The sequence below is a fragment of the Salarias fasciatus genome, unplaced genomic scaffold (genome assembly GCF_902148845.1).
Source record: "Salarias fasciatus unplaced genomic scaffold, fSalaFa1.1, whole genome shotgun sequence".
Classification (NCBI taxonomy): Eukaryota; Metazoa; Chordata; class Actinopteri; order Blenniiformes; family Blenniidae; genus Salarias; species Salarias fasciatus.
The window spans coordinates 206,565-220,195 of record NW_021941400.1 but is presented as its reverse complement, the minus strand read 5'-3'; the positions used below and the strand labels follow the sequence as shown (position 1 = coordinate 220,195).

Genomic DNA, 13,631 nt, shown 5'->3' with positions numbered 1-13,631 from the left:
TGATTTTGGGGAATGACACTGCCGGTAGCAGAGTGTGGGCCGGTGTTCCCCCTCCAGTCAAAGTAATCGGTGAACCAGGCGAATGCAATCATGAGGATGAAGTTCAGATGCCTGGAGTCCTTGGGGCTTGTGTGGTTACTCGGTCAAAGAAGAGTGTAAACACGGTCGGAGATGATTCTGCTAGTGATTTTGCACTGCCTGTTGCTCCGTGGTCCATTTCTCGCAGTGAGCTTGTGAAGGAGCAGGAGGCGGATGGCACCTTGAAGGAGCTCTTGGATCAGGTCGGCTCTCCTTCTGAGGTTAGAAGCCGTTCTCATTGTTACTTTTTGAATGAGGGCGTGCTTATGAGAAAGTGGACGCCTCAGTTTGAGGGATTTGCTGGGGGACCTGTTTACCAAGTTGTTGTGCCAGTGTAATTTCGTCAGATTGTCTTGCAGATTTCTCATGACCAGTGTGGCCATCTTGGCGTCAGGAAACCGTATGACAGAGTTCTGAGGTATTTCTTTTGGCCTCGCCTGAAAAAGGATGTCTCTGCATACTGTAGGTCCTGCCATACATGTCAGATGACGAGTAAACCTAACCAGGTTCTCAAGCCTGTGCCACTCAGTCTGATTCCAGCTATTAGTCAGCCTTTTGAGCATCTCCTGATTGACTGAGTTGGCCCTTTGCCACCATCTAAGTCAGGTGCTAGTTACCTGCTGACTGTGATGGAAAAGTGCTCTGATCTGGATTATTTGATCTCTACTCCGGAGCGTGGAGCCAAAACTCGGCTTTGTTCTGTCAACTTGTTGAAACCTTTCTTCTCTCCAGACACCGGACTGCAACGGGGGGAAAATCAGTCAGTTCATCCTCAGTGTGTGGCTTCGGCTCCAGCGGTGGCCGAGCTGGGGGTCGGAGATCCGCCTGAGCCAGATGAGGCTGTGGTGTCTGGATGATTAAGGAACAATGAATCGTTGAAACAGTTGCACACTTCGTTGACTTACCTGCATCTGTGTAAACGCACTCGGGTTGTTGGCTGGATTAAGGATTTCCACACTGATGTCGGTGATTCGCCGCCAATTGGGCAGAGGTTCTGGTGGTGGTCCGGTGGTCGTGTACGCGGACCATAACCCTCACTTTCCTCAGCAACCTGCAGTCGCCGAACCAGCGGCTGATGCAAGGGACTCTTTTCCTCCGGTCCTACACACTGGAGATCAGACACCTCAAAGGCCGTGACAAGGTCGTCGCTGACGCATTGTCCAGGTCCCCTCTATGTGACTAGGTGGGTTGATTAACACTCTAAGTCCTACTACTCAACCCGAGAATTGTTTAGTGTGGGTTTTTTTTCACTGGGTTTTTTTGTAGAGATTTCCGGGACTGGGTTAGTTAGGGTCTCTTCTCGGGTCCCTTTTTTGTAGGGGGGGGGGGGGGGGGGGGGGGGTGTTATGACCCAGGGTCGGTGGGAGGTCATGGGGAGTGGTCTGTTGTGCTCTGTCGCTGCTCCTGCCTCTCCCCTCTGCACAGGTGTTCCAGATTACGGTGATTGCTCCATGGACCAGCATAAAAGCCAGAGCGTGGTCGTTGTCTCTGTGGGTCGTCGTTGCTGCCTCGCTCCTCCGCCTCTCCACATGACGACATCCTCCCGCGGGGTCCTGCTCCTGCGCGCCGGCTGCGGGCTCTGGACTTCCTGATGACCTCCTCCTGCGGCGCTCCGTTCCCGCTTGTCGGCCGCAGGCTCCTGTTGGCCTGATGGCATCCACCATTCACCTTTTGGTTATGTTAGCGGATCTTTTGTTTGCTTTACTTTATTAAACTTTCCTTTTATGCACGTTACCCGGTCTCTGTCTCCCTCATTTTGTTGCGGCTCTGAGCCAGCCGTAACAGTCTTTTCTTTCTTTCTGTGAAGCGCTCTGGTGCTGTACTGACAGTAGTCTGCTACAGCGCCAGTCCTCCTGGTATGGCGACTGTGTGTATTACATGCGTCTGGGGAAAAATGGCGGAGGGACAGAAAAACAAATTCGATGTTGAGATTAAATTTTTTTCACATTGATTGAAAAAATAAAATCGAATTATTCCAATTAATTCGATGTATCCCCAGCTTTAAACTGCACTACTGTTTGTTACCGTTTTAGTACTATTTGACACTTGTTTTCAATAAATGAGCTCCATACATTTTACTGGGTTCAAACTGACACAAAAGATCTTTCTGCTCTTTCTTAAAATTTTACAATGTAAGCCTCTCTCTCTTACACATGCCTCCTCCCATTAAAAGCAAATAATAATACACTTTATTTGTAATGCACTTTCCACTTGAGACAAATAAAAGCCCCGGCTACTATAAGAGGATTTACGAGGTGCCAAAGTGGAAACCTCGGCACCTTATTAGAGCGATATCTTGTGTATAATGGTCTCACTCGAGCCATTCTTCATTTGTGATATGTTTATGAATGGAGAAACATATGGGCAGATTTCAGAGAACCTGCGAGAAATGGGTGTCCAGCGGGGAATATCAGAGACTACTTGCCACTCACAACATGCGAAGAAAAGGACAAACATCTGACTCAGACCTTAAAATTGCCATCAGTCGTGCCATAACTATTATGGAAACACCATTGACATGCTAATGGAATTAGCATCTGCGTTGAAACTTTAAAACAAACTGATAAACTCACAAGTATCAATTTCACCTCTATCCTGAACATCAACTAAGTATATTCGAGTGCTTCCAGGCATATATTTTCGATGAGCTGTTTGAAATGAACCCTAGAAAAACAAACACCAGCCACACTGCTCAGTCTTCTTCTCACACTGCTGTAGGCTTACACTCTGTCCAGCTCACTAGCTCCCCCTAACGGGGCAGCTGAGCCACTGCATGCAAGCAGAGACAGTACAGGTCACCGATACTTTGGCTCCATCTAGTCCTCGATTATAGAACGACCCAATTTTTGAGAATACCATTTCTGGAAAAAAATATCGTCTTATATTCGGGCCAATACGGTAAGTACCGGTAACTGAGGGGCTTTTTAGTCAGTTTCAGCTGCTTTGTGTTCATAAAATTAACAACATGCACTAGAGGGGTAACATTGGCCCAGTTTACATGGGTGTTTTTTTCAATCGGATTGTAAAATATCGTATTAAACGGAGTGTATTCATGAAGTGATCCACGATGAATCCTCGTTTACAAGGACCCTTGGTGAAGCGGATTATACAGCGTCCTGTGACATGCGCACAAAGTCTCACGAGGAACTTGCAGGTCTTTAGCTCCGCAGCAGCAGTCCTCAGCGCCGAGCAGAGAGTTTTTATCTGCTAATATCTGCTCAAATAATGTCCCAAAAGTCCATGATACGCTGCTGAAGGAGCAGCTGCTCCCCTGGCTGCAGCACCGCTGCACCGAGCGGCACGTCTCGTTGTGAGCTCTGCCTCTGCTCCGCGTGTCGATGTTTCGAATTAACTGGTGCCCGTGTTAACTTGTGACCAATACATGATAGAAAATGTAGTCGTTCTTGCGAACGTCGGTTATCGACAGTTACAGTGAGTGTATACGTTTAAAGTCATTTGTGAGTCTTACTTTAACAACTGCTGTAATCAAAATGTGTTTACACAGACCTCCGCCGTCATTCGTTAACACGGGAACAAGTTAATCCATAACACCAGCCGGCGATCGCTTGTATTCTGCTATAGAGCTCTTTATACAACTCGCTATTGCGCGATTTGGTTCCATCTCGCCTCTCCAATGTTTTTTCTGTCGGGGTTTTTTACTAAAAAAGTGTTCTCTGCTGGTTTTTTGACTGTGCTGCTTCCCGTTTACTGGCACGTCACACCTCACTACATGCATGCGCAGAACAAACACTCCCCCAGTACAATCCGCTCCGCTGTCAGACTCGTTTATAAGGGACACGGAGCGGATTGTCGATCGGCGTAGACCACCTCATACAATCGGCTCCAAATTACAATCCGCTCGGAGTGAAGCGGATCCACTCGTCGTTTACATGACACATTTTACAATCCGCTCCACGTACAATCCACTTATACGTGGTCCATGTAAACGTGCCCAATGAGACAACCCCCAAAACAGGAATGAGTTTACAGGTGAAGACCACTGACATTTTTTCCTTCATAATATTGTCTGACTGTTTTTCACTAGTTTTGCATTTGGCTCGGGTAAGTGTCACGTCTGGTAGCATGAGGTGATTACCTGGACCCTACAGAGGTTCCACAGACAGTCCAACTCCTCCAGGACGACACATCAATGCGTGCCATTACCAGAAGGTTTGCTGTGTCTCCCAGTACATTCTTAAGCACATGGAGGAGATTCCAAAAGACAGCCAGTTAGTCTGGGAGAGGTTGACATGGCTGTCAAAGGTCCTTAACCCATCATCAGGACAGGTATCTGCGCCTTTGTGCAAGGAGGAACAGGATGAGCACTGCAATAGCTCTACAAAATGACCTCCAGCAGACCACTGGTGTGAATGTCTCTGATCAAACAATCAGAAAGAGGTGTAATGAGAGTGGTCTGAGGGCCCAGCGTCCTCTAGTGCCCTCGCTGACTGGCACCGTGGAGCTTGGCGCAAGTGATAGGCATGAAAGGGTCTGGAGAAGCCGTGGAGAACATTATGCTGCCTGTAACATTGTTCAGCATGACTGGTTTGGTGGTGGGTCAAGGATGGTCTGGGGAGGCATATTCATGGAGGGACGCACAGACCTCTCCAGGCTGGACAGTGGCATTCTGACTGCCTTTAAGTATCAGGATGAAATCCTTTGACCCATTGTCAGACCCTACATTGGTGCAGTGGTCCTGGATTCCTTCTGGTGCACAACAATTCCCAGTCTTATGTGGTAAGAGAACTCATGTAGTTCCTGGAGGATGAAGGAACTGATACCATTAGCTGGCCCCCATGCTCACCTGACCTGTAGAACACCTTTGGAACATTATGTTTTGTTCTGTCCAACACCATCAGCTCCTCAGACTGTCCAGGAGCTCAGTGATGCTCAGTGATGGGTATCTTGATATCCCAGGACTGTCCTGGGGTATCAAGATACCCATCACTGAGCATGTCCTGGCAGGACACCATCTGTCGTTTCATTCAGAGCTTGTCCCGACATCGTCAGTCATGCATACAAGCACATGGAGGCCATACAAACTACTGAATACCATTTTGAGTTGCTGCCAAGGAATTTCAGCAAGATGGACTAGCCTGCCACATCAGTTTTTCACTTTGATTTTGAGGTGTCTTGAATGTAGTTGCCCTGTTGCCTAATGGCATTGACAATCTCAGAAAGGCCAGTAACTCTGTAAATGTTAGCTGAAAATTTTTTGGCTCTACATTTAAAGGTGCCTTAAGGAGTTTGCACGTTTTATGCGAAACAGTGCCCCCTGCAGGCCTTGGGCGTAATGCAGCTTAGTGAAAAACACGTCCCTACGGCTCGCGTGCACGGAAGAGGGGGACTCCGTCTTCGCTCGTTTAGAAGCGCTCAAGTAAGATTTAAGTTTCTTTTACCTGGTGGAGTCTGTGCTGGAGCTGTGGCAGTGCTAGAAGCCAGTCTTTTCTTACTTTCTGGAAGCTCCTGCTCAGTTGTTGCTCACTAAGCATCTGGCGGAGTAATGACGGACATAACGAAACCTAACCAGCCGGAGCGAGCATTACGTCATTCCTTTCAAATTCTCCCCAAAAAAATGCTGGTGCCGGACCGGCACTGCAACTTTCAAGTGACAATTTAGCGCTGTTAGAGGTACTTGCAATGAATATGTCAGGGCACATTGTACACATCATTAAAAATGTGTAACATATTTATGGTGGAAAATAAGTATTTTTAAGGTTGTAAAACTCCTTAATGCACCTTTAAAGCAGTGTGACGAATCCTGAAGCCACACAGTGGTGCAGGATCGGCATGCAACCAGGCTTCCACAGCACGCGGTGAAAACTGGATCGTCCATGCATCCTGCCAGTGTAAAAAAATAATATTAGCCTACAGGTCTGAAGGTGTAGTACAGGGGTCCTCAAATACAAATCTTGAAGGTCCACATTTGTTTTTTACATACAAGCATGGGTCCGGGCTTCAGCGCCCTTTGGGAGCAGGGGGGTAGCGATACCGGGCGATGCCGAGCAGTGCTGTGTGACGGAGCGCGCCGCAGAGCGGGCAGAGCGGGGCTGTGCAGAGCGGTGCTCACACGGCACATGGAGCGTGGGGGCGCCTCTTGTACAGCCACGCCACCCCCCCCCCCCCCCCCCCCCCCCCCGCAGTACTATGCGCCCAAGGCCACTGTCTAGTTCGCCTATGCCTGGGACCGGCCCGGGGTCCATTTATTAATGTCGGTCATGTACAAGACAGGTCGAAGGTGCTGTCCCCGTCTTGCCAGCAGAATGCATGCTCTCTCAGCCAATCAGAGCATCGTTGTCATAGAGATGACAGCCCATAATATCCTGTCACCCAGGCAACAGTCAATCAGCGCTGTCTCCCTCTTCTCTCAAACACACACATGCATGCAAGTACACACGCACACACACAGCACACAGGGCACTGAATGATTGAATACAACAGAAGTGGGAACATGAGAGATATTTGACTAAAAATGAAACAAAAATTAGCGATACAATAGTAGCGCATAGCGATAGATTGGTGATTAATAAAACTAATATATGTTTAAAGAAAGATTTCTTTTTCTTTCTTTTTTTTTTGTAAAAATGCCATTTGCCCTGGGTCTGCAGCAAGGTGTGCCACGGTCCGGTCATGGACCACGGTCCGCTAATTGAGGAACCCAATTGGATACAATCTTTGGTTAAAGAAATTGCTCTTGAAATTTTTGAATACTGATCTCATTAATCAATTCAGCACATATGAACCAAGCTGTCCAAATATCTGCCACACGACCGGCATTTTATTATTCAATGCTTTATGATACTGAAAGCATACATTGCTGTATAGTCAAATAGTAAAAATATTATTAAAGATACATTTTGGTGTGAAGAAAAAATGTTTTAAATAAATATTTTTTTAAAAAAAAAGCAAATCAAGTAAAAAGTAAAATATTGTGAGATTTAAAAATAAACTAATTTCTTTCATGAAGTTCATCTTCTGGAGATGAAGGAAGTAAAAAAAGTTTCCTTTCAGTCCAACAGTTAGTATTTTAGTCCAGATCTGCTTCATGTGGACTAAAGCTGTGAACTGACCAAGAGACAGACATGATCATCAGAGCTGTGCTGCTGGATCAAAGAAACCAGAGACAGATGTGTTGATATGAAATAAGAGAAACTCTTCATGGAGCAGAAATATGACACAGTCTCATCAGCTCAGCTCACATTCAGCTGCAGGAGGGTTTTTGTTTCACTCTTTCTCACTGTGGGAAGGGCTGAGGATAGCATCTTTGGCTCTGGGACCAAACTGTTTGTAACAGGTAAGAACAAACATTTGTTCAATATTTGTCTTTTTTTTTTTTTAATCCAAAGTCGAAAATATGCTTGATCAAAGGATTTTAAAATGCTGTTTATTTGTTCATTCATTCAGTTATTTACGAGATTATTCACCTTAATCTCAGATACTTTAGAAAGCAGTTACTGTCTGAGGACAAACTGCGATTTTATATTCAATAAAATTCACAGCTTGCGTTCAGGCTACTTTAAATGTAAAGTTAATGCTGATAATAAAGTTACGATCGTTTAAATTTGCTAAATAATGTATTTAATTTAGAAGAATATGATTAATTGATCATTCATTGAACCACAAAAACACTGAACTTACTGTCTGGAATACACACATGCTGGTTTGATGTTAAAGTAATGATGGTATGCTTGGGTATACAATTTGTAATTGTATTTTACTGTTGAAAATATCTAGAATTATTTCACATCAAGATAACCACACAGATCTAAATAGTCAGAGCCAAAACATTTGTTAATTCTGTGTCCAGAGAGTTTATTTTCTTTTGAATGAATGAATGAATGAATGAATGAATTTATTTTTCGAACTTGTAAAAACGTATGCAGCTAATTTGTACATACAAAAGAAAAAATGATAAAAAAAAGTTAGTACAAATCAAAGAAAACAAAAGAAAACATCAACATAGTTCGAAAAAAGGAGTAGGAGGAAGTAAAGACTTTTTTTTTTAAAGATTCCTACCCCTTTTTAAGTTTTAAAGTCATACTTCAAGGAACATCCTGTAATATAATTACACAATATGACCAAATATAATATGCATAAACCGTGCAGATATCCTTATAAATACACAAACTATGCCCCCACATACCACAGAGTCATCCCCATAAATATATACTATACAATAACCTAACTACAGTATAACAATATATCAATGTACACCACATGCATAACACGAAACACTTTTTTTTCCCCAATCATCCACAGTTACTGGCTTCCTCTTCCATATACTTATTATGAAATATTTCTTTGTACCTTTTTTTAAACAAATTTATGTTGCTACTTTGTTTTATTTCTGTCTCCAAATTGTTCCACAGAGCCACCCCACAGCTTGACATGCACATACTTTTCAGAGTAGTTCGAACCTTAGGTTTTTTTATAGTTCAGGTCTCCTCTTAGATTATATCCACCCTCCCTTTCTCCAAACATACTCTGTATATTATTTGGCAGTAGATTGTTTCTTGCTTTATACATTACTTGTGCTGTTTTGAATTTGACCAGATCCATGAATTTCAACAAGTGTGATTTTATGAATAGTGGGTTAGTGTGGTCTGTGTATCCTGCATTGTTTATTATCCTTATTGCTCTTTTCTGTATCGTGCATATCGGCTGTAGAGTGGTTCTGTAGCTGTTTCCCCAGACCTCAACACAATAAGACAGATAAGGTAAAAAAAGTGCGCAATAGAAGGTGTGCAGTGACTTAATGTCCAGAATATGCTTAGTTTTCCACAGTATTGATGTGCATTTTGCCAGTTTTGCTCGTATGTAGCTCACATGAGGCTTCCAGCAGATTTTGTTGTCCAGAATCACGCCAAGAAATTTAATTTCACTTACTCTCTCTATTTTGTTATCATCTATTATGAGTTCTACATTACAGTCCATTCTATGTCTCCCAAACAGCATGATCTTTGTTTTACTTAGATTTAATGATAATTTGTTTTTATCAAACCATAGTTTTAATTTATTCATTTCTGTTGTGATGGTCTCCAAAATCTGCTGCAAATTCTCACCGTAACAAAAGATATTTGTGTCGTCCGCAAACAGAATAAATTTCAATAATTTAGATACACTACATATGTCATTAATATACAATATAAATAACTTTGGTCCTAATACTGACCCCTGCGGTACCCCACATGTAATATTCATCAATTTTGATTATGATTCCCCATCTGTACAAACTGTTGCCTGTTTCTTAAAGGGCAACTCCGGTTTTTTGACACCTGGACCTTATTTATAGGTGTGTGCATGCTCATATACTCACTCAGACAAACATCGTGCAGCTCAGAGTCCTTCAGAAGTTATTTAGATCCAAACGATGTAGCCGCACTAGCGGGGGTGCCACAGCAATGGAGCGTTAGCGCAGGACATAATCTCTGCAAAATCGCTCATTTCGGCTGAGTTCAGCCTGAAGCAGGAACTTTCTCACACTGACTCCACTGTGTGGCCCCTACTCTGACCACTTTATTTCTCTGTTAAAAATCACTGTGAGCTGCAACACATGAGGACCTGAGGTGAAGACAGAGTCTGATATCAACATGAACACAGTGAGCAGTGACCTTTGTACTGTGTTCACATCAATCACCTGATTGATCAGAGTTGAGGTGGTTTCCAGGATCAGACTGAATGTAGCTGAGAGCTGGAAGCTGCTGTTGACTTTGTGGTTGTGTGTGTGTGCTGCTTGTTGCTGCTGTCTGACTCCAGAGCAGCGGGTAGTGAAGCCCGTGGTGAGCGTGTACCCAGCAGCCTCCAGAGATCCCCTGAAGAACCACCTGCTGTGTGTGGCCTCAGCCATGTTCCCTCCTGAGGTCCAGTTCTCCTGGAAAAGACTGAAGCAGAACGGCGGCCTGGAGGAGCTGAACTCCAGAGAGGGAGAGCAGCTGGAGCTCAGAGAGTCGGGACGCTCCACCTCCATCTTGGTGCTCGGTCAGCATGATGTTGAGACAAAATATCGCTGCTCTGTGAAGCACGAGGGAGGAACAGTGGAGGCTGAAACAGAGCAAGGTAAAGAAGGTTTGATGACTTTAGCTGTGATTCACTGTCATTATTTAGAGCACTGACATGTTGACCTTTGTCCATTTCAGTCATAAAGGTCACTGCCCCTCCGTCTACTGCTCCATCGACTCGTCCTCCTCCCTCTACTCCTCCTCCCACCCTTCCTCCTTCTACTCCTCCTCCTCCTCCTCCTCCAGCCGTCCCTCCACCACTCTGGTACAGAGAGAGGCTGCTCTGCCTGCAGTACACAGTGCTGATAGTGAAGAGTGTGGTCTACTGCTTTGGACTCTCTCTGATGATGATCCTCAGAAACAAAGGACCGTCCACCAGCTCCACACATGCTGACTGACCTCCAAGAGCTTTGACGTCTCACTCACACCTGCTGGAAAACTCAAACATGTTTTCTGTCATCAACTGTAAAGAACAACAAAGATTATCTTGAAACAATCTTCCTCCTGAACACATGTAGAAAACACAGAGAATAAGAATAGAAAGAGGAACTTCAGTTCAGTCAGTATTTTAAACAAAGAAACTAATGACATATTTCTCTGCTTTTTCTTTTCATGATATTGTTTCTCAATGTTAAACTTTCTTTACATTTCCTCAGTGTTACTTTCAGAATAAAATGTCACATAATGTTGTTTTGTTGTGTTTTCTCTTCAGTCTGACATGTTGACCGCTAACAGGAAGTGTTTCACTCTTCATCAGGATAGTTTATTGTGAAGTGAACAGTGAATGGGAGTTTTGATGATCTTCAGTCTCTTCCTCATGAAACACAGAGCTGTTCAATCTACTAAACTCTGATGACATTGATACTGATGGATTGAACTGAATTCAATCAGCTCCAAATATTTCCCACAGTGCAACAGTAACAGTATTCAGGGTCTCAGCTCACCTGTGTGTGGGTGGAGGTCTCATCAGAAACATGTTGAGAGGAAATCAAACCACAGAGAAGACAGACAGACAGGAGTGGCGTTCATGACGGAGCAGCAGCAGATGTGAATTTGTTCTCTGTGGTTATTAGAAGAGAAAAAACAAGCTGGTGAGAGCTCATCACACTTCCTCCACTGCAGCAGAGCAGTTCTGTGGCTTTCTGCTCTGCAGCCTCCACACTGTGACCTTTGACTTTCTCTTTATTAACATGACAGCTACAAGTGGAAACTCTGTTCTTCCTCTGTGAGAGAAAAAGTCTCCATTTGTGAACTCCAGCAATAAATGATGGAGTCAAAGGAGGAACAATGATCCAGCCTGCAGTCTGCTGCTGAGGGTCCATGTTGGATTCACATCAGAACAGACTCCATAGAAGTTAGAAACACTTTCATACTGAATGCTTTAGAGCACAAACATCCATGTTGAAGGTCACATGTTGATTTATCAGAAGAGTTAAAATGCAAAGTGAAATCACACATAAATCCACTAAATTGCAGCCATGTGCAGGAGTTTCCTGTAAAATGATTCATGACTACAAACAAAGCAGGTTTGACACTAAGATGACTCAAGGTTATTGTTACACTCCGATCCTCTGTAACAGGGTCTGCACAGGGCCGCTGCAAGTCATTTAGGGGCACGAAACACAACTGCTTTCTGGCGCCCCCTGGTGTCAGTTTGAGTGAATGCCACTAATTTCAGGCCCCACAGAGACACACGTCTGCATTTCCTGGAAGCAAAATCCGCTGTCAGGTCACTGTAGGACAGCTTCTGAGCCACGTCCATGTTGGTGCTGATGACAGCCAAACCACTTCAACGTTCCTGACCCACTGATGAACGCAAACATGTTGTAATGAGCCTGAGTTTTGAAAAGCTTCGCTCAGCAGAGGCAACAGTAACAGGAAGAGTTAGAGCGATCTGAAGAGCAATCCAGAGATGTGGCTACACCTCTTGCTGATGGTTGCTCATCTACATCTGCTTCCTGGTCTTGTGTTCCTCCTTGGACAAACTTCAGCATCGACCCTGCATTAATGTAGGAATGCAAGAAGACACATACAGCACTCAAACTTCAAGGATTTGAGGCTGAAATACTGTCTACAATTTTAAATCCACAAGAGAAAAATATTGCTTGCATTCATTTTATATTTATGCATCAATAACTTGTGCACGGCATTATGCCAACATATTTGTCAGGCACAATATCTTGACATCATTTGGACACTAATAGTTCAACACACCTACATGTGATTAAAATAAAAGGATTCCACCTCACCTGAAGAGTGCATTAATAAAATTAAAGTCTTATCACCACATGCTACCTTTGTGCCACCACATGCACTCGATTGTCAACAATTATAAAACTTTAAAAGGCTCCATATGAATGGTGTGTAAGTTTCTGTTTCCTCAGAGTTGTTACCATGAGTTGTTTTAAATTATCCTGCATCATCAATTTATTTCTTTGTGAAAGTATTTTTATAACACAGTGAATCAGCAACATTTTGAAAGAGGATTGATCAAAGCCATTCGCTCATTCTTTCTGTATCGTATCTTACAGCTGCAGCACCAACTGCTTTTAGTTGCTGGATAATTCTGGCGATATTTCAACAAAACAATCTGAAATATAGTGTGCTGACAACATGCCTCTTATTATGCTTGTCAGAAAAAAATTTGTAGTTTTACCGAGTTTATTACCATGAGGTCTATTGCCAAGAAGCATGAAAAATGGCTTCAAAATAGGTTAAATGTCTAAAACAGCTGAAATTTCAAAATTGTCAAGGAAAAAGTTTGAAAAGAGGAGAGGAACTGTTAAAATCAGGTCCAAAAAATAGGTTGAATGTCATAAAATGTTCACTCTTCTGAGTTTAAACTTCATAAATGCTTCAACAAATATAGCTGTATGAGCATCAAAGCTATATATGAAACTTCATGAGCTGCTTTCACCTTATTTCAAAGGTTGAATTTGCTTTGAGGCTCCAGACCAACTTCACTTGGCGAAAAGTCACAAAAACAAAACTTTTGGTCTTCAAGGTTGCAGAGTTCTGCTCTATAACACAGCACAACACACAATATTCTTTTTTAGACTAAATTCTTGTGTCACTCCTCCTGTTGTCCACCAGGAGGCAGCAAAACCACAATATTCGAATCATTCAAGCTCTCTGGGGTGTTTCTACTGACAGGAGCTCCTGCTGGGGATGGTGGAGAGTCTTGAGTCGGGGTCAGAGGTGAAGGCTGCTGTTGGAGCCCTGGAGGTCTCTGTTACTGATTAGAGTTCTCTTCTTTTTTATTTCACTTTTTTTATTTCAACACGTCACTTTCACTTTAAAAAAAAAAAAAAAAAATATATATATATATATATATATATATATATATATATATATATATATATATATATATGTATATATATATATAGGCTACATATGATACATACATATATATATATATATATATATATATATATATATATATATATATATATATATATATATATATATCAAATTGACACCTGCAAGTGTAGTTTGTTTGCTTCTATACATCTAACAGCCTAAAACGAGCCACTGGTGATGTGAGGTTTAAAAAGA

General features: G+C 43.0%; 1 protein-coding gene across 1 annotated transcript; it reads left to right on the top strand.

The window, feature by feature from the left end:
• Positions 1–7,280: 7,280 nt before the first annotated feature.
• On the top strand, positions 7,281–10,751 carry LOC115385702 (tumor necrosis factor ligand superfamily member 6-like). Its single transcript, XM_030087759.1, has 3 exons — positions 7,281–7,372; positions 9,835–10,134; positions 10,215–10,751. The coding sequence occupies exons 2-3, from the start codon at positions 9,924–9,926 to the stop codon at positions 10,472–10,474; spliced, it is 471 nt and encodes a 156-aa protein (XP_029943619.1). The 5' UTR covers positions 7,281–7,372; positions 9,835–9,923; the 3' UTR covers positions 10,475–10,751.
• The last annotated feature ends 2,880 nt before the right edge of the window (positions 10,752–13,631 follow it).

Coding starts and splice junctions, on each gene's coding strand:
- LOC115385702 (XM_030087759.1), top strand. CDS start 9,924: ATGTTCCCTCCTGAGGTCCAGTTCTCCTGGAAAAGACTGAAGCAGAAC. Junction 10,135..10,214: donor GGAGGCTGAAACAGAGCAAG/GTAAAGAAGGTT, acceptor TGTCCATTTCAG/TCATAAAGGTCACTGCCCCT.